Raw genomic sequence first — 25,874 nt, forward strand, 5'->3', positions numbered from 1 at the left:
CGCCCTGAAAGGGGAAGAAACCCTCGTCCAAAAATTCCCCCCGAAAAAAAACCTGCAATACAAAAGCATAATGAGCTACCGTGTTTCCCAGAAAAAAAGCCCTACCCCGAAAGTAAGACCTAGCGTGATTATCAGGGTGGGCTGCAATATAAGCCCTACCCCGAAAATAAGCCCTAGTAAATTTCATTAAAAATCCAGTAATCTGTTTTGTAAAACTGGGGCAGTGTCTGTTTGTTGCTGTGTTAAAAATCCCTTGTTTACACCCGCCGGAGGTCCGCTTCTCTTCTCCCAGCTGACGTCTGCTGCCCCTCCCTCTTCAGTTCACGGGACGGGCTGACAGAGCGAATCTCGGCTCTTCTCTTTCCTCCCCCCCTCCCCGCCGATGTCGCCCGCCCCTCCCTCTTCAGTTCACGGGACGGCTGACAGAGCGAATCTCGGCTCTTCTCTTTCCTCCCCCCCTCCCTGCTGATGTCGCCCGTCGCTCCCTCTTCAGTTCATGGAGCGGGCCGACGTCAGCGACACTCTCGGCTCGACTCTTTCCTCCGGTTATAAAAGGTACTTTATATAAAACTGTGGGCACACTGCACTATATACCAGTAAAACAGACTACATAATGTCATAATGATTAAAAAAACATTCTCCTGACCTGACAATGAGGGGGGAGGGGGTGGCAGGGGAGGAGAAGACATAGGACATTTTTACAAAACATTTTATTGATTTATTTCATGCTTTAAAGGAACAGGAATTTGTTTTTAAGGGATACAACCACTTTAAGACTGTCAGCTAGACAGACTTGAGACTTGTTGCACACTTTATATGTATACAGTATTAACCACTTAAGCCCCGGACCAATATGCTGCCTAAAGACCCAAGGGGTTTTTACAGTTCGGGACTGCGTCACTTTAACAGACAATTGCGCGGTCGTGCGACGTGGCTCCCAAACAAAATTGGCATCCTTTTTTTCCCCACAAATAGAGCTTTCTTTTGGTGGTATTTGATCACCTCTGCGGTTTTTATTTTTTGCGCTATAAACAAAAATAGAGCGACAATTTTGAAAAAAATGCAATATTTTTTACTTTTTGCTATAATAAATATCCCCTAAAAATATATAAAAACATATTTTTTTCCTCAGTTTTGGTAAAAAAAAATATCGCAATAAGCGTTTATCGGTTGGTTTGCGCAAAATTTATAGCGTTTACAAAATAGGGGATAGTTTTATTGCATTTTTTTTTTACTACTAATGACGGCGATCAGCGATTTTTTTTCGTGACTGCGACATTATGGCGGACACTTCGGACAATTTTGACACATTTTTAGGACCATTGTCATTTTCACAGCAAAAAATGCATTTAAATTGCATTCTTTATTGTGAAAATGACAGTTGCAGTTTGGGAGTTAACCACAGGGGGCGCTGAAGGAGTTAGGGTTCACCTAGTGTGTGTTTACAACTGTAGGGGGGTGTGGCTGTAGGTGTGACGTCATCGATCGAGTCTCCCTATAAAAGGGATCACTCGATCGATGCAGCCGCCACAGTGAAGCACGGGGAAGCCGTGTTTACACACGGCTCTCCCCGTTCTTCAGCTCCGGGGAGCGATCGCGACGGGGCGGCTATAAACGAATAGCCGCGCCGTCGTCCCGGATCGCTCCCCGCGGGTTACCGATCGGACCCCCGACCCGCGGAAAGGCAGGGACGTACATGTACGCCCATATGCCTGTACGTGCCATTCTGTGGACGTACATGTACATGCGGCGGGCGGCAACCGGTTAAGCATCATTAAAATCACTGCTTCCCAAAAAAAACGGTAGTTTTAAAAAAAAAATTGCATTGATACATGTCCCCTGGGGCAGGACCCGGGTCCCCAAACAGTATTTAGGACAATAACTTGCATATTAGCCTTTAAAATGAGCACTTTTGATTTAGAACGTTCGAGTCCCATAGATCTTAATGGGGTTCTAAAGTCCGTGCAAATTTTTGGTCCATTTGCAGGTTCTGGTGCGAACCGGGGGGGTGGGGGGTGTTCGGGTCATCCCTACTAGAGAGGAGAAGGGGTGAGAAGAAAAATCACAAGGAGAAACAGAGAGGTGGGAAAAAAACATATTGAAGAGATGGAGAAACAACATTAGGAGTCAAGAGAACACTAAGCATAGTCAAAGAAGAGAAAGGGTTGTATTGAATGGAGGTCACACAATGCTTGATGGTAAAGGAGATAAAAACTTGTAAAGCATCTTCAGAGGAGTCACATAGGTAGATTCACAAAGAGTTAGGCCGGCTTATCTACAGATAAGCCGACCTAACTCTGAATCTAAGCCGGACTATGTTTAAGTGTATTCTCAAACAGAGATACAATTAAACATATCTAAGATAGGCTGGCTTGCGCCATTCTATCTTAGGTTGCAATGTTTCTTTTGGCCGCTAGGTGGCGCTTACATTTCGGCCGGCCTAGATTATGGAAATGAGGGGATACGACAATTCACGAGCGTACGCCGGGCCTACACCGTCGCATTACGTCGTTTCCGTACGCGATAGGCCGCCTAAAGGTTTTCCACCTATGAGGTGGAATAACAATGTTAAGTATGGCCGCCGTTCCCGCCACGAGGTTCGAATTTTTTACGTCGTTTGCGCAAGTCGTCCGCGAATCACGTCGTTTACGTACGCGTCGAAATCAATAGGCCCGTACGGCCTACTTAGCCGCAATGCGCACTGGGAAATGTAGTCGCCCGTCGCATGCGCAGTGTAAAAAACGTCAAAAAACGTGAGGTCAAGTCTCATTTCCATACTACACGCCCCCCTCCCAGTCATTTGAATTAGGCGCACTTACGCCCGCTCGTTTTAGGCTACGCCGCCGAAAATTTGAATGCAAGTGGTTTGAGAATCACTACTAACCTAAATAATTTACGGCGGTGTAGCCTAAAAAGAGTAGGCTAGGCCATCCTAATTTTAGGCGCCCCTACGTGAATCTACCCAAAAGAGTCCAAGAATGGCAAGAAAGAAAGAGAAAAAGCAAAATAAATAAAATCGGAGAATAAGTAATAGAGAGATTAAAAAAAAAAAAAAAGACAGAAGAGGAATAGAGAAAAGGTTTACTTTAAAAAAAAAGAAGTGAAAATGAAAACTTGAAGATGGTATTGGGAAAATAAATCTAGAATAATGTGTAGCGCCCTGTTCCTAATGAATAGGCGCTATAATGCAAATCTAGTGTTTGTTGGAATTGTAAATAGTTCGAAATTGACTTCTCAAAGCTAAATTAGCTTCTGTTCCAGTTTAGCTGTGTTGTGTGTTCTCACTGTTGCCAGTAGGTGTCGCTGTCACCACAGGCCAGTGTGAGAAATACAGCAAGCTAAGTGTATTGGCTATTCTTTCCCCATAAACAGCCCAATCAGGAGCTTCTTTGTAGCTGGGCATTCTGGGAAAGGATATTTAAGGGACAGATGCCATGATTAATGTCTCTCTCACTTCATGGCCCTCCTGGCCTAAGGTATGTGACAACTGCTCTCTTCTGCCTTGGGCCCTGCTGGCTCGAGGCTGCGTTACTACAAGTAGGCCCAGAAGTGAGAATACTGCAGCTAGCACAATCACCTGCCTGCCAGTAAATTAGGAAGAACTGATCTAGCTAAAACTATACAGTGTATAAATATATGTACAACACCTGGGATGTATATATATCCTCTACACACTGTGGGGCAGATCCTCAAAGAAATGACGCGGCGTATCTCTTGATACGCCGCGTAATTTCGAATTTTGCGCGTCGTATCTTTGTTTTGGTATCCACAAAACAAGATACGATGGCATCTGTGTTAGATCCGACAGGCGTACGTCTTCGTACGCCGTCGGATCTAAGATGCAATTTTTCGGCGTCCGCTAGGTGGCGTTCACGTCGTAATCCGCATTGAGTATGCAAATTAGCTATTTCCGACGATCCACGAACGTACGACCGGCCGTCACATTTTTTACGTCCTTTCCGTTCGGCTTTTTCTGGCGTATAGTTAAAGCTGCTATCTGGTGGCGTACTCAATGTTAAGTATGGCCGTCGTTCCCGCGTCTAATTTTGAAAATTTTACGTCGTTTGCGTAAGTCGTCCGTGAATGGGGCTGGACGCCATTTACGTTCACGTTGAAAACAATGACGTTATTTGGAGCAATGCACCCTGGGAGTTTTTACGGACAGCGCATGCACAGTTCGTTCGGCGCGGGGACGCTCTTCATTTAAATGAAACACGCCCCCTACCCGCCCAATTTGAATTCCGCCGCGAGAGATATACTACGCCGCCGTAACTAACGGCGCAAATTTGTTGAGGATTCAAACCAAAACCAGGTAAGTTACAGCGGCGTAGCGTATCTCACAACTGCGCCGGGCGCAGTATATGTATGTGGATCTGCTCCTGTAACTTTAACTGACTAGCCTGCCTGCCTGCTCTATCTAGCTGCAAAAAATGACACTCTCTCTCTCTATCTCTCTCTCTGTCTTCTCGCTCTTAACCTCCGCAACACACTACACAAGGCCGACCTGCAGGCAGCCTTTTATAGTGTGGGGCGTGTACTAGACCCCCTGAGCCATAATTGGCCAAAGCCACCCTGGCTTTGGCCAATTATGGCTCTCCGTTTTTTGCAAGCTGTGATTGGCCAAGCATGCGGGACATAGTGCATGCTTGGCCAATCATCAGCCATCGATGCCGCAGTGAATTATGGTCTGTGAAACGAAACTCGAATTTGGCGCGAACGACCCGTTTTGTTCGTATTTCGACGAATGATCGAACATACGATGTTCGAGTCAAACATGAGTTCGACTCGAATACGAAGCTCATCCCTACTAACCTCTGGTTACACCATCCTGTGGCAGAGGATTATCCACCGACCGCTAAGTCTGTGGCAGAGACTTTGTCCATGCATTATACCGATCGCTAAGTCTGTGGCAGAGACTTTGTCCATGCATTATACCGACCGCTAAGTCTGTGGCAGAGACTTTGTCCATGCATTATTCCGTTTGCTAAGTCTGTGGCAGAGACTTTGTCCATGCATTATACCGATCGCTAAGTCTGTGGCAGAGACTTTGTCCATGCATTATACCGACCGCTAAGTCTGTGGCAGAGACTTTGTCCATGCATTATACCGACCGCTAAGTCTGTGGCAGAGACTTTGTCCATGCATTATTCCGTTTGCTAAGTCTGTGGCAGAGACTTTGTCCATGCATTATACCGATCGCTAAGTCTGTGGCAGAGACTTTGTCCATGCATTATTCCGTTTGCTAAGTCTGTGGCAGAGACTTTGTCCATGCATTATACCGACCGCTAAGTCTGTGGCAGAGACTTTGTCCATGCATTATACCGACCGCTAAGTCTGTGGCAGAGACTTTGTCCATGCATTATTCCGTTTGCTAAGTCTGTGGCAGAGACTTTGTCCATGCATTATACCGATCGCTAAGTCTGTGGCAGAGACTTTGTCCATGCATTATACCGACCGCTAAGTCTGTGGCAGAGACTTTGTCCATGCATTATACCGACCGCTAAGTCTGTGGCAGAGACTTTGTCCATGCATTATACCGATCGCTAAGTCTGTGGCAGAGACTTTGTCCATGCATTATACCGATCGCTAAGTCTGTGGCAGAGACTTTGTCCATGCATTATACCGATCGCTAAGTCTGTGGCAGAGACTTTGTCCATGCATTATACCGACCGCTAAGTCTGTGGCAGAGACTTTGTCCATGCATTATACCGACCGCTAAGTCTGTGGCAGAGACTTTGTCCATGCATTATTCCGTTTGCTAAGTCTGTGGCAGAGACTTTGTCCATGCATTATACCGATCGCTAAGTCTGTGGCAGAGACTTTGTCCATGCATTATTCCGTTTGCTAAGTCTGTGGCAGAGACTTTGTCCATGCATTATACCGACCGCTAAGTCTGTGGCAGAGACTTTGTCCATGCATTATACCGACCGCTAAGTCTGTGGCAGAGACTTTGTCCATGCATTATTCCGTTTGCTAAGTCTGTGGCAGAGACTTTGTCCATGCATTATACCGATCGCTAAGTCTGTGGCAGAGACTTTGTCCATGCATTATACCGACCGCTAAGTCTGTGGCAGAGACTTTGTCCATGCATTATACCGACCGCTAAGTCTGTGGCAGAGACTTTGTCCATGCATTATACCGATTGCTAAGTCTGTGGCAGAGACTTTGTCCATGCATTATACCGATCGCTAAGTCTGTGGCAGAGACTTTGTCCATGCATTATACCGACCGCTAAGTCTGTGGCAGAGACTTTGTCCATGCATTATACCGATCGCTAAGTCTGTGGCAGAGACTTTGTCCATGCATTATACCGATCGCTAAGTCTGTGGCAGAGACTTTGTCCATGCATTATACCGATCGCTAAGTCTGTGGCAGAGACTTTGTCCATGCATTATACCGATCGCTAAGTCTGTGGCAGAGACTTTGTCCATGCATTATACCGATCGCTAAGTCTGTGGCAGAGACTTTGTCCATGCATTATACCGATCGCTAAGTCTGTGGCAGAGACTTTGTCCATGCATTATACCGATCGCTAAGTCTGTGGCAGAGACTTTGTCCATGCATTATACCGACCGCTAAGTCTGTGGCAGAGACTTTGTCCATGCATTATACCGATCGCTAAGTCTGTGGCAGAGACTTTGTCCATGCATTATACCGACTGCTAAGTCTGTGGCAGAGACTGTGGGCCAGATTCATGTACAATGGCGCATCTTTGGACCGGCGTAGTGCATCTTTTTTACACTACGCCGGACCAGCGTGGAGAGGCAGGTAGGGTATTCACAAAGCACTTGTGCCTAACTTTGCACCGGCCTAACTTAATTTCCTCGGCGTAAGTGGAAGTGGGTGTGACCTTATGCAAATGATGTTCTGAACGTGGAGCAGTGATTTACGCCCGGCGTATCTTGAACGGAGCATGCTCAGTACGTTCGTTCCCTTCTGAGCATGCTCACAACTATGCCGGCCCAACTTACAGAGATACGCCGGCCCAACTTACGCCCAGCCGATGCAAATGTACATCCAGTTTTATTCCCCCCCCAGGGAAGGTACATTTGCTGTGAGATGGCTACTCCCGTTCCCCACAGGCAGAGGAGGAAAAAAAACTTTAACACCCAGGAGATGTCAGCCCTCATAACAGCAATGGAGACTTATGACCAGGGCCGCCATCAGGGGGGTACAGGCAGTACACCTGTAAGGGCCCAGGGGGTCCCCAGGGGCCCAGATAGGAACCACCCTTTTTTAAAAAAAAAAATATATATATTTTTTAATATATTTGTAATTATATTTTTTTGATGGACAAGAAGGCCTGGCTTGCAGTCTCTGCTCTAATTCATCCCAAAGGTGTTCTATCGAGTTGAGGTAAGGACTCTGTGCAGGCCAGTCAAGTTCCTCCACCCCAAACTTGCTCATCCATGTCTTTATGGACCTTGCTTTGTGCACTGGTGAGCAGTCATGTTGGAACAGGAAGGGGCCATCCCCAAACTGTTCCCACAAAGTTGGGAGCATGAAATTGTCCAAAATGTCTTGGTATGCTGACGCCTTAAGAGTTCCCTTCAATGGAACTAAGGGGCCAACCCAACCCCTGAAAAACAACCCCCCACCATAATCCCCCCTTTCATCAAATGATTTGGACCAGTCCACAAAGCAAGGACCATAAAGACATAAATGAGTGAGTTTGGCGTAATACGTTACGGCGTAATATTGTTTGCTGAATACGGCGCGGAGATACGCCGGCGCAAATTGGCATTTACGCCGCGCATCTCAGTCTACACCGGCGGAAATTGTTCCTGAATCTACCCCTGTGTCTGTGCATTATACCGATCGCTAAGTCTGTGGCAGGGACTTTGTCTGTGCATCGTACCGGCTGCTTGGTCGGTGTGAGAGGCCTATCCGTTTGTTGCAAAGATCCAGTGACAGAAAGCTGTTTGTTCTCTGGATCCAAGAAAGTACCGTATTTATCGGCGTATACCGCGCACTATTTTGCCCTGAAAATCAGGGCAAAATCGTGGGTGCGCGATATACGTCGATACCCGCTTTCCCGCCATGAGTTTGAATACTGCGCCCGCATATAGCGAGCGCAGTACACTCGTGAATCTTCGGCCAGTCTCGGCGCCTCTTGTACTGACGTCCTGAGCGTACAGGACGTCAGTGCGAGAGGCGCCCGAGCCTGCCCGAAGATTCACGAGTGTACTGCGCTCGCTATATGCGGGCGCAGTATTCAAAGTCGTGGCGGGAAACGAGCGGGAGGACGCCGCCGAAGGACGCCGGACCCGCCGAAGATGGACACCGGACCCGCCGAAGATGGACACCGGACCCGCCGAAGATGGACACCGGACCCGCCGAAGATGGACGCCCGACCCGCCGAAGATGGACGCCCGACCCGCCGAAGATGGACGCCCGACCCGCCGAAGATGGACGCCCGACCCGAAGATGGACGCCTGACCCGCCGAAGATGGACGCCCGACCCGCCGAAGATGGACGCCCGACCCGCCGAAGATGGACGCCCGACCCGCCGAAGACGGACGCCGGACCCGCCGAAGAGGACACCCGAAGCCGCAGAAGGACGCCGGACCCGACGAGGCCGCAGATGGACGCCGCGCAAGACATCAAAACTGTAAGTACAAAAAAACAAAAAATCTTTTTTTCCCACAGGATTGGGGGCCACTTTGGGGGTGCGCGGTATACGCCAGAGCGCGTTATACCGCGATAAATACGGTAATCCGTGATCTGCAAATAAGGTATCTGAACTTCCCCTAACCCTCTATCCTACTGCTACCTGAAGTTTGTTTAACCACTTGGGATCCGCCTGCCGTCAATTGACGGCTACAGTGCGGATCCCAATTTCCAAACTGCCGTCAATTGACGGCTACAGTGCGGATCCCAATTTCCAAACTGCCGTCAATTGACGGCCGCCCCTTTGGGCGTTCCCCGCGCGCGCTCCAGAGCGCGCTGCGGGGAAAATCTGTGTTGGCCGTGTCCCTCGGACACAGCCAATTACAGATCGCCGCGAACGGCCAATCAGAGTGGCCGTTCGTGAGGCGATCTGTGCGGCCAATGAGAGAGGATCTCATATGTAAACATATGAGATCATCTCTCATTGCCGTTTTACACAGAGACAGCGGTGCTGTCTCTGGAGAGGAGACCGATCTGTGTCTCTTGTACATAGAGACACAGATCGGTCACCCCCCCTCCACCTACAGTTAGAACACTAAGCAGGGATACATTTAACCCCTTCCTCACCCCCTAGTGTTAACCCCTTCAATGCCAGTCACATTTATACTGTAATTAGTGCATATTTATAGCACTGATCGCAGTATAAATGTGAATGGCGCCAAAAATGTGTCCGATGTGTCCGCCATAACGTCGCAGTCCCATTAAAAATCGCAGATCGCCGCCATTTCTAGTAAAAAAAAATAATTAAAAAAAAATAATTCTGTCCCCTATTTTGTAAGCGCTATAACTTTTGCGCAAACCAGTCGCTTATTGCGATTTTTTTTTTTTTTTTACCAAAAATATGTAGAAGAATACGTATCGGCCTAAACTGAGAAAAAAATATGTTTTTTTTTTTTTAAATTGGGATATTTATTATAGCAAGAAGTAAAAAATATTGTATTTTTTTCAAAATTGTCTCACTTCTTTGTTTATAGCGCAAAAAATAAAAACCGCACAGGCGATCAAATACCACCAAAAGAAAGCTCTACTTCTGGGGAAAAAAGGACGTCAATTTTGTTTGGGAGCCACGTCGCACGACCGCGCAATTGTTAGTTAAAGCGATGCAGTGCCGAAAGCTGAAATTTCACCTGGGCAGGAGGGGGGTATATGTGCCCAGTAAGCAAGTGGTTAATAAAGCATTTGGAAAAAAACTGAAACGATTGGCGCTTACATCTGTCTGACATTGTTCTAACATAGACTCTTAGTTCTGGGACGGTGAAAAGTGACCCGAAAATTAATCCAGCAGCTCCTATGGGGGTATCGGTACAAATGGATATTGATATATATTCTGAAGTAAAATTATGTCACTGATGGAATCTTTTTAATAGATGTAATAACCTGTATAATAATATACCAAATATACTTGAGTATAAGCCAAGTTTTTCAGCAAAATTTTTTGTGCTGAAAATGCCCCCCATGTCTAGTCATGGACATAGTGAAGCATGGGCACAGTGAGGCATGGACACAGTGAGGTATGGACAGAGTGAGTCATGCACATGGACACAGTGAGGCACAGTGAGGCATGAAGATGGACACCCCAATGCCAGGGTTTGACAAATTTGCTTGGAATCTAGAAACCAGATAAAAAAGTTAGGAGCCAGAAAATGCGCCCTGTCCCGACGAGCTCGCGCACAGAAGCGAACACATACGTGAGTAGCGCCCGCATATGTAAACGGTATTCAAACCACACATGTGAGGTATCGCCGCGATCGTTAGAGCGAGAGCAAACATTCTAGCCCTAGTCCCCCTCTGTAACTCAAAACATGCAACCTGTAGATTTTTTTAAACGTTGCCTATGGAGATTTTAAAGGGTAAAAGCTTGTTGGCATTCCACGAGCGGACGCAATTTTGAAGCGTTTACTTGGCGTAACATTATCTTTCACAATATAAAAAAAAATATAAAAAAAAAATTGGGATAACTTTACTGTTGTCTTAATTTTTAATTAAAAAACGTGTATTTTTTTCCCAAAAAAAGTGCGCTTGTAAGGCCCCATACTCACGAGCAAACATGTCTGCTGAAACTGGCCCGCAGGCCAGTTTCAGCAGACATGTTTGGTCGTGTGTGGGCGCGAGCGGGCCGAATTCCAGCAAACATTTGCCCGCCGGGCCTTTTCCCAGCAGACAAATATTCCTGGACTTGTTTTAAAACAGTCCGCTGGAATTCAGCCCGCTCGGACATGTACGGTCGTCAGTACAGACCTACCGTACATGTCCAGGCGCCCGCCGTCCCTCGCATGCGTCGAATGACTTCGACGCATGCGTGGAAGCATTTTAAAGGCGGGCCGCCCACGTCGCCGCGTCATTGTCGCGGCGACACCGCGTCATCGACGCGGCGACACCGCGGACACGCCCCGCGTATTGTTTACGCGCGGACTTCTGTACGATGGTGTGTACAACCATCGTACAGAAGCCCTCTGGCAGACATGTATGGTGGAAACGGTCCGACGGACCGCTTTCACCATACATGTTTGTCCGTGTGTACCCGGCCTTAAGACCGCTGCGCAAATACGGCGTGACAGAAAGTATTGCAACGGTCGCCATTTTATTCTCTAGGGTCTTAGAATAAAAAATATATATAATGTTTGGGGGTTCTAATTAGAGGGAAGGAGATGGCAGTGAAAATAGTGAAAAATGACACACATACCGTATTTATCGGCGTATATCGCGCACTTTTTTGCCCTGAAAGGGCAAAAACGTGGGTGCGCGATATACGCCGATACCCGCTTCCCCCGCTGTGTTTGAACCACTGCGCCGACATATACCGAGCACAGTACACTCGGGTATAGTCGGGCAGGCTCAGCTCCTCTCGCGGTCACGTCCTGTACGTCCTTTACGCGAGAGGAGCCGAGCCTGCCCGACTATACACGAGTGTACTGCGCTCGGTATACGTCGGCGCAGTGGTTTAAACACAGCGCGGGAAGCGGGGAGGACACCACGATGGCCGCAGAAGGACGCCGGACCGGACGAGGCCGCCGATGGACGACGGGCAGGACGCGATGGACGACGGGCAAGACACCGACGAGGGGCATCCAAACTGTAAGAATTTTTTTTTTCCAGGAATTTTCCTTCAAGTTCGAGGGTGCGCGTTGTACGCCTGGGCGCGTTATAGCAAGATAAATACGGTAATTGCTGCAATGCCATTGCCAATGCAATGTAATGCCAACGGCCACCACCAGATGACGCCAGCTCACAGAAGCTTCCGAAGAGCTTGGGACTTCACAAGGCCGCAAAGCGGCGGCCGGTAATTGAGGCCGCGGCTTCGCGGCCTTGTAGGCCGCAAAGCCGTGCCCTTAAATACTGGCGGGCGCCAGGTCACAATTTCTTGTCGCCAATGCGACCTGGCGCCCGGATATTATCGACCTCTGCCCTATGCTTATACTCGAGTCAATACGTTTTCCCAGTTTTTTGTGGTAAAATTAGGTGCCTCGGCTTATATTTAGAGTCGGCTTATACTCGAGTATATATACAGTACTAATAGTAATAACCAGTGGGAATACAGACACCAATGAAAAAAAGAGGCTCTAATCCCTCCCTGCTCCATGCAAAAAAAAACATTTTTTTGGACTAGAGTTGGGTTTTAAATATGAGTAGTTAGCGCTAGGTTTCTGAGATATTCCTTGTATTTTTATAATGATGTGTCGAACCTTGGCTCCATCCAGGACAAGTGGGGTAGTCTTCTTCTTTTTCTTGGCATCGGCAGTCATGGGTCGGTATGGGGAACGTAAATTGGCCTGATGTAAGTTGGCTTGGTGGTGATGCTGTATGCCATCCACTTGATCCTTTCCATTGGCTTTACTTTTTGTATTCCCCATTATTTGTGTTTCTTTGGATCCCAACCAAGCATGTCATTCTGAAAGGAAACAGATGAGGGCGTTAGAGGTACCAGATGGGCAAAACAGCAATAGAGGCAAAAATAAAGGGGCAGATTCTCAAAAGAGTTACGCCGGTGTATCTACAGATGTACCGGCGTAATTCGAATTTCCCGCCGGCGTATCATTGTTTTGTATTCGCAAAACAAGATACGCCCGAATTAGGCTAGGATCTGACTGGTGTAAGTCACTTACACCGTCGGATCCTAAATGCAATACAACGCTGACCGCTAGGTGGCGTTTACGTTCAGGTCTCATTTGACTATGCGAATGAGCCTGATACGCCGATTCCCGAATGAATTTGCGTCGCGTAGTCGTCGCGTACGTCGTTTCCGTAAGCGTAAGGTTACCCCTGCTATACGAGGGGTAACCTTACGCCAGTCCGCCGTATGTCATGTTAATTATGGCGTCGGGTCCGCGTCGTCTTTTTCCGTCGGGTAGGTCGTTTTACTAAGTCGTTCTTGAATACGACTTTACGTCAATGACGCACACGTCGGCGTCATTGACGTTTTCCGTCGTGAGCTGGAGCATGCGCACTGGGCTATTTTTTAGCCCGGCGCATGCGCAGTTCAATCGGTGCGGGGGCGCGCTTAATTTGAATACAAGCCGCCCCCTTTGAATTACGCGGCCATACGCCGGGCCATTTACACTACGCCGCCGCAAATTACGGAGCAAGTGCTTGAGGAATACGGCATTTGCTCCAGTAAGTTGCGGTGGCGTAGTGTAAATGGCTTACGCTACGCCAACGCCGATTCTACGAGAATCTGGCCCAAAGACTCCATCCCTTGGGGTGAAAGTCATTCTTTTCATTCATTCTTTCATAAAGTCCCTTCATACTTGACATGTGCACAACGGAAACATTTGTTTTGTTTAGTTGTGGATTGATTTTATATATTACAATTTTTTTTTTCGACGATTCAATTCAGAATTGGTTTATTTTTGTTTCATTTTATCTTGTTTCGTTTATACATTTTCTAATGAATTTCAAATTTTCGGAAAGATTTGAATTCTGATCGGTGGAAAAATGATCGACCGGTTCAAATTCTGTGTGAAGACTAGCTGGTTGTTAAGGAGCCGGCAGGGAAGCTGGCTGCTGTGTCCTTACCAACCATTGACTCATCAGCTGTCAGCAGGCTTCACTGACAGATGAAATGTAAACAAAAGAATGCCAGCAATTAAAAATTCTGAAAAAAAAAACAGAATGGGGTCCTCCCTTAAATCCATACCAGACCTTTATCCAAGTATGCAGCCTGGTAGGCCAGGAAAGGGGGGGGATCTGGCGAGCACCCCCCCCTCTCCTGAACCAGGGCTCGACAAATCCCGGTCGCCAGGTCGCCATTTTTTTTTTGTGAGCTGGTGCCATCTGGTGGTGAGCCGTTGGTATTACAAGTTATTACCACCAGATGTGTAAGCTGGCGCCATCTGGTGGTGGCCGTTGGTATTACAAGTTAAACAGCAATTCTAATGTAATTTTTCAGTATTTTTCACTGCCATCTTCTTCCCTCTAATTAGAACCCCCAAACATTATATATATTTTTTATCCTAACACCCTAGAGAATAAAATGGCGATCGTTGCAATACTTTCTGTCACGCCGTATTTGCGCAGCGGTCTTACAAGCGCACTTTTTTGGGAAAAAAATTACACTTTTTTAAATAAAAAAATAAGACAACAGTAAAGTTATCCCCATTTTTTTTATATTATGAAAGATAATGTTACGCCGAGTAAATTGATACCCAACATGTCACGCTTCAAAATTACGTCCGCTCGTGGAATGGCGACAAACTTTTACCCTTTAAAATCTCCATAGGCATTGTTTTAAAAATTCTACAGGTTGCATGTTTTGAGTTACAGAGGAGGTCTAGGGCTAGAATTATTGCTCTCGCTCTACCAATCGCGGCGATACCTCACATGTGTGGTTTGAACACCGTTTACATATGCGGGCGCTGCTCACGTATGTGTTCGCTTCTGCGCGCAAGCTCGTCGGGACGGGGTGCGTTTTCTGGCTCCTAACTTTTTTTTAGCTGGCTCCTAGATTCCAAGCAAATTTGTCAACCCCTGTCCTGAACCATACCAGGCACATGCCCTCAACATTGGGGGTGCATTGGGGCAGGGGGCCCCCCACCCCAAAGCACCTTGTCCCCATGTTAATGGGAACAAGGGCCTCTTCCCCAAATCCCTGGCCAGTAGTTTTGGGGGTTTGTGGGTGGAGGGCTTATTGGAATCTGGAAGTCCCCTTTAATAGATCCCAGCCCTTCCCCTATGTGAATGAGTAGGAGTACATAGTACCCCTACTCATTCACTAAAAAATGTAAAAAGTAAATAAAAACACAAGTTTTTGGCAAGTCCTTTATTAAAAAAATTTAAAATCCCAAAACAATGTCCCCAGGTGTAGATCTATCGTCAATGACAACGCCCGCCTCTACCGCCGACCCGAAAAAAGAAAAAAACCTCGGTCTCATCGCTGCCTGCCAACTCCACCATCTGATAGCTCTTAAAAAGCTAAGGGGTGAGGCCACCTTCCCTTCCTGAATGAATGCAGTGAGTGTTTTTTTTAAAGCATAGTAAAGTATTTACTATGCTTCATTTCGTGAATGAACAGGAAGCCTCAGAGCATTTCCTATTTATTCATCTGTGCCGCTGAGACTGCAGAGAAAACGAATGATAAATCTAGGTCCTCGGGGGGGGGGGGGCAGGCCCTGTCAGGTAGGCTGTATGGGGCCCCACTATTTCTAACAGTAGCCCTACTGGCTGTGAAGGGGTTAGCATCTAGGGTGATGAAGGGGTAAAAAGTGTGACTAATAATATATAGGGCTAGATTCAGAGAGAGTTACGCCGGCGTATCAGTAGATACGCCGCCGTAACTCTGAATCTACGCCGTCGTAAATTTAAGCGTATTCTGGAAACCAGATACGCTTAAATTAGGCTAAGATACGAGCGGCGTAAGTCTCCTATGCCGTCGTATCTTAGGGTGCATATTTACGCTGGCCACTAGGTGGCGCTTCCGTAGTTTTCGGCGTAGAATATGCAAATGACCTAGATACGCCGATTGACAATTGTACATACGCCCGGCGCTATTTTTTTACGTCGTTTACGTTAGGCTTTTTCGGCGTAAGGTTACTCCTGCTATTAGGAGGCGTATGCAATGTTAAGTATGGCCGTCGTTCCCGCGTCGAAATTTGAAAATTTGACGTTGTTTGCGTAACTCGTCCGTGAATGGGGCTGGACGTAATTTACGCTCCCGTCGAAACCAATGACGTCCTTGCGGCGTACTTTGGAGCAATGCACACTGGGAAATTCCACGGACGGCGCATGCGCCGTTCGGGAAAAACTTCAATTACGTCGGGTCACCAATAATTAACATTAAACGCGCCCCCTCATTTGAATTAGGCGCGCTTACGCCGGTCCCATTTACGCTACGCCGCCGTAACTTAGGAGGCAAGTGCTTTGTGAATACAGCACTTGCCTCTCTGACTTACGGCGGCGTATCGTAAATACGATACGCTGCGCCGTCGTAACAATGCGCAAAGCTACCTGAATCTAGCCCAATGTCTGTGTACTGTGTGATGATTTTACTCAGCAATGTGCTGAGTAGGGGAGTAGGGAGAAACAAAATGGCACATTACTGCTGTCTGTAGAGAGCCCTGTGTTGTTTACTCACACAGGGCTCTCTTCTGTCATTCGCTCAGCTGATCCCAGCCTTAAATCACTGGCTGAGACCCGCTGACCGGCTTGTACTGCAGCAAATGACAGCACAGCATGACGCGGAAGCAGTGGCGGCTGGCGCTAAATTTTTTGGGACGGGCGGCAAACAAACCCCCATGACCCCCCCCGCTGACTCACCCGCTTGCCTGCTCGCCAGCCCCGCACTTACCCCATCCAGGTCACGGGCGGCTTCCCTGTTTTCTCCTCCCGGCCAATCCGGTCGCTTCTCCTCCCAGCCAATCCGGTCTTAGGACCCACTTCCTGTCCTGATTGGCCCGGGAGGAGAAGCAGGAAGACAATAGCGAATGTTGGTTCGCTAATGTAACAAGTGGGTGGACTCGGGGCGAAGTGCTCTGTGCCCCGAGCCCAACCCTTTTAAAAGCCAATTAGAGACCCGGCTCTAATCATGTGCTTAAAAAAAAAAAAAAACTTGTAGGGCCAGATTCTCAGAGATCTGCGTATCTCTGTGGCGGCGTAACATATCTCATTTACGTTACGCCGCGGCAAGTTTTACAGGCAAGTGCTTTATTCACAAAGAACTTGCCTGTAAAGTTGCGGCGGCGTAGCGTAAATCCTCCGGCGCAAGCCCGCGTAATTCAAATGAGCCGGGAAAGGGGCGTAGAGCATTTAAATTAGGCGCGTTCCCGCGCCGAACGTACTGCGCATGCGCCGCCCCTAAAATTTCCCGACGTGCTTTGTGCTAAATGACGTCGCAAGGACGTCATTGGTTTCGACGTGAACGTAAATGGCGTCCAGCCCCATTCACGGACGAGTTACGCAAACGACGTTAATTTTTCAAATCGCGACGCGGGAACGACGGCCATACTTAACATTGGCTGCGCCTCATAGACCCAGGGGTAACTATCAAAAAAGCCGAACGCAAACGACGTAAAAAAAAGCGCCGGGCGGTCGTTCGTTTCTGAATCGGCGTAACTCCTCATTTGCATATTCGTCGCGTAAAAAAACCCCGAAACGCCACCTAGCGGCCGGCCTGGAATTGCAGCCTAAGATCCGACGGTGTAACACAGTTACACCTGTCGGATCTTAGGAATATCTATGCGTAACCTGATTCTATGAATCAGTCGCATAGATACGACCGGCAGAACTCAGAGATACGACGGCGTATCAGGAGATACACCGTCGTATCTCTTTGAGAATCTGGCCCGTAGAATTCTATGCGTCCGGCGCCCCACATAGAGAGTAGGGGGGAGGAGCCACACCCCTGCGCCCCCTTATGGACCGGCCACCACTGCTCAGAAAAAAAGCCATAAAGGTAAGTGACCGTGCCTCTATGAGCCGACCTGCCGCAGTAAATGTACTGAAAATGTAAAATTGGAACCACTGATCAATACGAGGATAGGAGTTGCCTATCTATACCATTTACAGAACATACCCATGAAGAAAGAATAAAGAAAAATAGAGCCTCACTACTGCTAAATCCAATCAGTGAGCAGCTTATTCAGAAAATTTGTACATATTCTTCCGGACGCATACTCATTCGCTAAATAAACTACGGACTGATTGGGCTAGATTTAGGTAGGGCGACGTAACTTTGTGCGGGCGTAGCGTATGTTATTTACGCTACGCCGCCGCAATTTAGAGAGGCAAGTGCAGTATTCACAAAGCACTTGCTCCGTAAGTTGCGGCGGCGTAGCGTAAATCTGCCGGCGTAAGCGCGCCAAATTCAAATTGTCAAGAGGTGGGCGTGTTTTTTGTAAATAAAACATGACCCCACGTAAACGACGCCTCTAACGAACGGCCCATGCTCCTAATCACGTCGCAAATAGTCAATGCTTTCGACGTGAACGTAATTTACGCAAAGCCCTATTTGCGAACGACTTACGCAACCGACGCAAAATTCGACGCTGTCCCGACGTCCATACTTAACATTGGTTACTCCTCATATAGCAGGAGTAACCTTACGCCGGAAAAAGCCTTACGTAAACTACGTAAAAAAATGCGCCAGGCGCACGTACGTTTCTGAACGGCGTATCTAGCTCATTTGCATATTCTACGCCAAAATCAACGGAAGCGCCACCTAGCGGCCAGCGTAAATATGCACCCTGATAGGTGGATTCAAATAGACCGCCGCATCTTTGCGGCGGCGTAGCGTACCGTATTTACACTACGCCGCCGTAAGTTAGCTAGGCAAGTACTGTATTCACAAAGTACTTGCCTGCTAAGTTACGGCGGCGTAGCGTGAATAGGCCGGCGTAAGCGCGCCAAATTCAAATGAGGATGTGGGGGGCGTGTTTTATGTTGATTAACTGTGATCCGACGTGATTGAAGTTTTTTAAGAACGGCGCATGCGCCGTCCGTGTACATATCCCAGTGTGCATTGCGGCAAAGTACGCCGCAAGGACGTACTGGTTTCGACGTGGACGTAAATGACGTCCAGCCCTATTCACGGACGACTTACGCAAACAACGTGAAAATTTCAAATTTCGACGCGGGAAACGACGGCCATACTTAACATTACTAGTCCAGCTATTTGATGGAATAACTTTACACCTGAAAATGCCTTACGTAAACTGCGTATCTTTACTGCGACGGGCGGACGTACGTTCGTGAATCGGCGTATCTAGTGATTTACATATTCTACGCCGAACGCAATGGAAGTGCCACCTAGCGGCCAGCCTAAATATTGCACCCTAAGATACGACGGCGCAAGCCGTCGTATCTTAGATAGGTTTAAGTGTATCTCTGTTTGAGAATACACTTAAACTTAGGTCGGCGCAGATTCCGAGTTAGGTCGGCGTATCTACTGATACGCCGGCCTAACTCTATGTGAATCTAGCTATAAGATACGATGGCGTAAGAGACTTACGCTGATCGTATCTTAGCAACATTTAAGCGTATCTCAATTTGAGCATACTCTTAAAGTTGCGACGGCGCGGATTCGGACTTACGACGGCGTATCTACTGATACGCCCGTCGTAAGTCTTACTAAATCTAGCCCATTGGGTTTAGCTGTAGTGCATCTCTATTTTTCTTTCTATGTGTGACATGTCAGCCATGGCTTGGATGCCGTGTCAACAGTTACCCCCTAGGCAACAACGGAAAATGTCCAACTTCATTGTACAGAGGGAGATTGCTACAAGACAACGGAATAACATTCTACACCCACCTACTAACATTCCTCACCGGCTTACCTGTAGAAGAATAGTCATTGTGCTGCTTTTCAGTAACTAATACAATGCAAACAGCAACGATCTGCTACAATGTTATCAGGAATAAAAATAGACTATTCTGGATAAATAGGAAAGACCTGAAAAAGATTAAATACGAGGAGCCAGCCACTTGCTGACCAGGCCTTTTTTCTGACACTTTTTGTAAAAATCAGTGGGCCGGATTCAGCAACGATTTACGCCGGCGTATCCATAGATACGCCGCGTAAATTCAAAGCTGCGCCGGCGTATGTACTTTCTGTATTCAGAAAGCTAGATATGCCGACATTAACCTAAGTTCCGACTGGCGTATTTCTATTACGCCGTCGTATCTTAGGGTGCATTCTCACGCTGGCCGCTAGGTGGCGCTTCCGTCATTTTCGGCATAGAGTATGCAAATTACCTAGTTACGCCGATTTACAAACGCACGTGCGCCTGGCGTTAGTTGTTTACGTCGTTTGCGTAAGGCTTTTTCGGCGTAACGTTGCTCCTGCTATTAGGTGGCGCAGCCAATGTTAAGTATGGACGTCGTTCCCGCCTTAAAATTAGATTTTTTTACGTCGTTTGTGTAAGTCGTTCGCGAATAGGGCCGGACGTAATTTACGTTCACGTCGAAAGCAATGACGATTTGCGTCGGAATTTCGAGCATGCGCACTGGGATTCTTTCACGAACGGCGCATGCGCCGTTCGTAAAAAATGCGGGGTCACCATAATTTAAATAAAACACGCCCCCCCTTACACATTTGAATTAGGCGCGCTTACGCCGGCCCCATTTACGCTACGCCGCCGCAACTTACGGAGCAAGTGCTTTGTGAATACTGCACTTGCTCCTGTAAGTTGCGGCGGCGTAGTGTAAATACGATACGCTGCGCCACCGTTAGATTGCGCGCCCCTACCTGAATCTACCCCAGTATTTTTTGCTCGAAAATTACTTAGAACTAGGGATGAGCCGTCCACCACCCCCCTGCAGTTTTTTCGGGGGCAGTGATTTTAAATGACTTTTTATCCTTCAGAAATGACACTTTGTGCAGGGACAGTTCTAAGCACGGGAAACAAGCGCTGCTTTACAGGCATACTTTACACCCCGCCTAGGTACGAAATTTAAAAGGAATATTTCACTTTTATTGTTTCACTTTAAGCATTATTAAAATCACCGCTCCCGAAAAAACTGCTGTTTTTAAAAAAAAATTTGCATTGATACATGTCCCCTGTGGCAGGACCCAGGTCCCCAAAAACTTTTTATGACAATAACTTGCATATAAGCCTTTAAAATTAGCACTTTAGATTTCTCCCATAAACTTTTCCAGGGTGTTCTGTGGCTTTTTGAATTTGCTGCGAACACCCCAAATCGGCGAAACAGACAATGTTTGAGTCGAACATGAGTTTGACTCAAACTCGAAGCTCATCCCTACTTAGAACCCCTGAACACTATACACAATTCTCTGTACAGCACTGCAGTATATGTCAGAGCTATATAAATGTATAATAATAGTGTGTGACCTTGAACCACTCCTATGTCGCCTCAGAGCCAACCCGAATATCAAGGGGATTGATATCGATCACCACAACTACAAAGTAGCGGCCTTCGCCGACGATATTCTCCTCTTCCTGACGGAACCTATCACAACGCTCCCTAACCTACTTGCAGATCTCAACACTTTTAATCATTTGACTAACTTGCAAATCAATTTTGCGAAATCCAATGCCCTCAATATCACTCTCCCCCCCCCCCCCCGACATATGTCAAGCTAATTTCCCATTCAAATGGAACGCTCACTCGCTTACTTACCTGGGTATCCATCTCCCATCCTCCTTGATGGATCTATATTCCACTAACTATCTCCTGCTACTACAAAACATACTGAAAGACCTTAAAAACTGGTCCACGGGGCTCTTCTCTTGGTTTGGCAGAGCAGCCGCAATCAGGGCCATTTGAAGGAATTTGGGGGCCCCAAGCAAAATGGACAATGACATTTGTTTTCAAGTTGAGAAGCGGGGTGTTGCTGAGTTTTTTCAAGTTCAGAAGCTGGGGGGCTGGTGCTGCTGTCGAAAATGACATCTTAGTTTTTTCCTCCTCCCTCATCCTCCTTATTCCTCCCGTGCAGCGATAGAGTTGCGAGGGGGGGCCCCAAGCAATTAGTCGATTATCGATTAATCGACTAATTTCGATTAATTATAACGCACATACAGATCCAACTACTTTTAGCTGATCTCCTTGCAGGCTGATTGCCAGTGCAGCTACCAACCACTGGACAAATGGATAGCAGGATACAAAAAACACACAAAGGCAGCGCTCGATGGGAATAGCATTACAACTTTTATAGTCTTCAAGTAGGTAACCAAATAAATATTGCACTGGAGATAAAATCGATGTAGCTACATAAACTGTAAAAATGGTGCGAGTAATACTAAACGGTACCAAAAGCAGTCATAAAAACATGTAGCTAGGTATGATACTGGTATAAAAATGTGTACAACAATACCACTGCTGAATCCAGATGAGGAGGGGTTAACATCAGACCGTCGGCATGTAGATGTCCCATGAAGGGAACTATCACAACTCCCAGTGGATGGCTGTAGAATTCCAGGTTGATAGAGGGAAGTGATAGAGGGAAGTGTAACAGCCCTTGTGTGTGGCAGATAGTAAGGTCCCGCCGGCATGCAGATATGAAGGCACAGCAAAGGAGCCCTTCAGATGGACACGGCAAGCCCTGCCGGTGTCCGTTATGTTACTGGATCTCCGACGGAACTCCCTGAAGCCGGCAGAGAGGTGAGTACCAATCAAAAGAATTTTAATCGATCAAAAAGATTTTGATCGATCAAAAAAATTAAAGATTAATCGATTAATTAAAAGTTAATTTGCACAGCCCTAGTTTCCATCTTTGGTTAGCAAGTGGCGCCAGAGGGGTCCAGGCAGAGGCGTCTTTCTCCAGCAGCCAATCAGAGGAGTGTTTCCCTTTGCCGGCATGCTGGGGGAAGGTATTTCTGTAGCAGACGCCATTTTGTGGGGTCTTCGCCCGATCCTGGTTCCAGGTGCGGCACCCACCTTTAGTGTGTGCGCACATCACGGGCCCCGGCGAGATGGCCTACCATGCCGGGGCGCACGTGCTAAGCGGAGTTCCTGACTCTGGGCCCTCATGGCCCGGAGCAACTAAAGCTGCAAAGGGGCCCCAGTGACTTACTGGGTCCCCACATCCTATGAAGAAGATCCCAAGCGAGTTGTGCTGTTCGGTGGGGAGTCGGTCTGAGGTGAGCCCGGAGGCAGGTGATCCAATAGGGCTTAGACGAACCATCGGGGATCTGGGTAGCCGGACACTGAGAAGTTGTATGCAGTAACTTGTCAGTCGGTGACCCCAAACTAAGAAGTAATTCAGGCAAATTATATTCACTGAGAGGATTCGCTCTACTATCCACGTTCCTGAGTAGAGGGCCTGTGGCAGAGGTTCCACTTCAAATTCTAAATTACATTAGAGCCAAGTCGGTGGCAGAGACTTGTTCCTTCTCAGAAGTTCTAAGTGATACCCTGGCTGCCAGGTCGGGGTGAGAGGCCTGTCCAGGTACACTTTATCCACTCCGGCTGGAGTGGCGACGTGAGTTAAAGTCCCATTGGAGGCAGGACTGCTTCCGTTATCCAAAAGCCTGAATCTGCAAATTCTCCTCTCACCAACCTTTCCCTATCTACCTCGAGTTAACCGTTTGCCATGTTGGGCAAGAAATAAAAGCACCAAAAACGACACCCTGCTGTTTGGACATTGCGTTATTGCATCATCATCATCCCTAAACACATCACAGAGGTAACATAATTATGCTGTCCCAATCTAACCAGCGGCTCCTGAGGGGGTAGCGCTACAGTTAGATATTTGGCCTCACACACATGTCCGTGCGGAACACTTTTTGGAAAATTACCATCTCGTTTCCCATGCGAATCTAGAAACCAAAATGGTGAATGGATCATTTCCCTTTTGGACTCATGTTCAAATTAGAATTTTTTTTGACAGACCCAACCCAAAACCTGAGTGGTCCCGACGACACACCCCCTTCGAGGCACTCTGCCTGAGTGCTGAACCTCTAACTCACTTGATCTCGTCTATATATGCAATTCTATTCCTAGACCAACGTCTAAAACTCAACTGGGCTAGCCATGAATGGGAAACAGAACTTTCCATCGACCTAACGGACCGGGACTGGGAAGCTGTATACTCCTGCATACATAAGGGAATGGTAAATGTACCCAAGAAAATGCTTTTAAAATATTTTCAAGATGGTACAGGACCCCCTTAGGCTACATAACATCTACCCCTCTGTTTCCCCACAATGTTGGAGATGTGGAGCTGAGATTGGTTCGCTCCTACCACATCTGGTGGTCATGTTCTAAACGGCAACCTTTCTGGAAGGAGGTCCATCTAATTACTAACCATATCACCACCTACAACCTTGAATTCTCGCCAGCACAGTTTCTATTCCACCACTCCAACATACCACCAAAGACCTACATACGGTCCCTGGCCATGCTCCTAGTTAACGCAGCAAAGCTCTGTATCCCTTCAAAATGGAAATCACCAGAGCCACCATCTTTATCTGACATGGAGGAACTGATACATCAGGCACACGACACGCCATCTAAATACACCGAAATATGGGCTTGCTGGCTACATTTTACCACGACGGACGAATATAAAGCTTCTAACTCGTGATCGATTTCCGAGAGCTGTGGTGGGAAACCGCACGACTCCCACACCTTTTTATAATTTCCACCCCTTCTGGACTACTCTTCCATGCTCCCTTCTCTTATCCACCCCTCTCTCTCCAGTGCCAACCTAATACACATATACACATGATGACACCCCTCTCAGATCTCCTATTACCTACCGTACCTACTCCTTATCCTGACCCGTCCACATACATTCTCCCATGCAACCCTCTCACTCTCCAGGTTGTTTAACCCTACTCTAAGCCCCCGTTCACACCTAGGCGTATATATACGCCTGTAGTGCGACGCCGCAGCCGTCCCCGAGACGCTGGAGGGATGATTTCACATTGCCCTCTATGGAGATGGTTTACATCTCCACGCTGAACGCCGTACGCCTGCCGCCTGAAAACAAGTCCCGGACCTTTTTTTCAGGCGGCTTCCGGCGTTCGGCATAGATGTGAACCATCTCCATAGAGGGGGTAAGGCTGCATTCACAATCGCGGTACAAAACGCTGCAATTCGCGGGATAAAACGCCGCGATTTTGTACGCCAAGGTGTGAATGCAGCCTTAGGCTGCATTTACACCTGAGCGCTTTGTCGCCTGAAGCGTGACCCTCAAAAACGCTAGAGGGGAAAAAATACATTATTCCCTATAGAGATGGTTCACATCTCCACTCCAAAACGCCCGACGGCCGAATGCCTGAAGCTCAAACAAGTTCCGGACCCTTTTTTGTCGCGCTTATCGGGCGGTTTGGGCGTTTTTGAGCGTTTCCATTTCCCATAGAAAGTAATGGAAACGCTTGATTCAAGCGACTAGCGCGACAACAAGCGTTTGCTACGGGCGTTTCGCCGCTTTAATCAATAGAACATTTCACCCAGGCAGAAGATAACAAAAATCTACCAATATAGCAACAAGTGATGAAAAGATGATCATTTTTCCTATTGGCTAAAATAAAAAACGTCGAAGTACAAAAACGTCGGACGACGCTGTATGCAAACGTGCAAATAAGCATGAATACACGCGACAAAATGCTGAAAAAAAAACGCCCGAATAAACGACCGAACGACCTACGCTCAGGTGTGAATGCAGCCTTACTAATAGACCTACTTCCTCACTGTTCTCATAGGCCCTTGACTTTGGATGACCAATCAACGACCCCTAGGTCACTTCCTCTTGGTTCCTGTTCCCTTTGATGCGTCACTTACCACACGCATGTTTTCATTGAGAGTTTTGATTTTCTATGCCTTCGTGATTGTTTGTACTGTTTGTACTGTTTTCACTATAATCTTTACGCAGCGGCTGCGCCCGCAAATATGCATTTTACTGACTAATGACAATGCATTGCATCCCCTGTTCTGTAACCATTCTTTTCAATAAAAACATTTAAAACAAAAATAATAGTGTGTGACTGTGGGGGGGACATTAGAGTGTAAGCTCCTCTGCATAGGTGTGCACAGCCCTATTGCATTAGGGTGTGCACCCCAAAGCCCAAACACACACTACCGATCACTCACGATGTTCATTCAGAAAGAGAAGGGTCCAGTAAATTACATATTTACTGGCCCCTTCCCCACTCCTAAAACATCCCAGCAGCAACAGCCAATAGGAGAGGAGGGAAGCTGGCAGCGCTGCGGGGGGAAAGATTCGGACCCAGGGCAGTAGGGGGAATCTGTGCTGCTCAGGGTGATTAGGGTGTGCCTGGGCACACCTGGCACACCATGTGCGCACGCCTATG

At 47.5% G+C, this 25,874-nt stretch overlaps 1 protein-coding gene across 1 annotated transcript in view; it reads right to left on the reverse strand.

The window, feature by feature from the left end:
- The window catches only part of LOC120928841 (transient receptor potential cation channel subfamily M member 2-like), a 191,430-nt gene that overhangs the window by 164,507 nt on the left and 1,049 nt on the right, over nt 1-25,874 (reverse strand). Inside the window, exon 2 of the mRNA XM_040339861.1 lies at nt 12,354-12,559. Within this exon, the coding sequence (XP_040195795.1) occupies nt 12,354-12,521 (168 nt within the window). The 5' untranslated portion in view covers nt 12,522-12,559. The remainder of the gene's footprint in view (nt 1-12,353; nt 12,560-25,874) is intronic.

The sequence above is a fragment of the Rana temporaria genome, chromosome 2, assembly GCF_905171775.1.
Source record: "Rana temporaria chromosome 2, aRanTem1.1, whole genome shotgun sequence".
Classification (NCBI taxonomy): domain Eukaryota; kingdom Metazoa; phylum Chordata; class Amphibia; order Anura; family Ranidae; genus Rana; species Rana temporaria.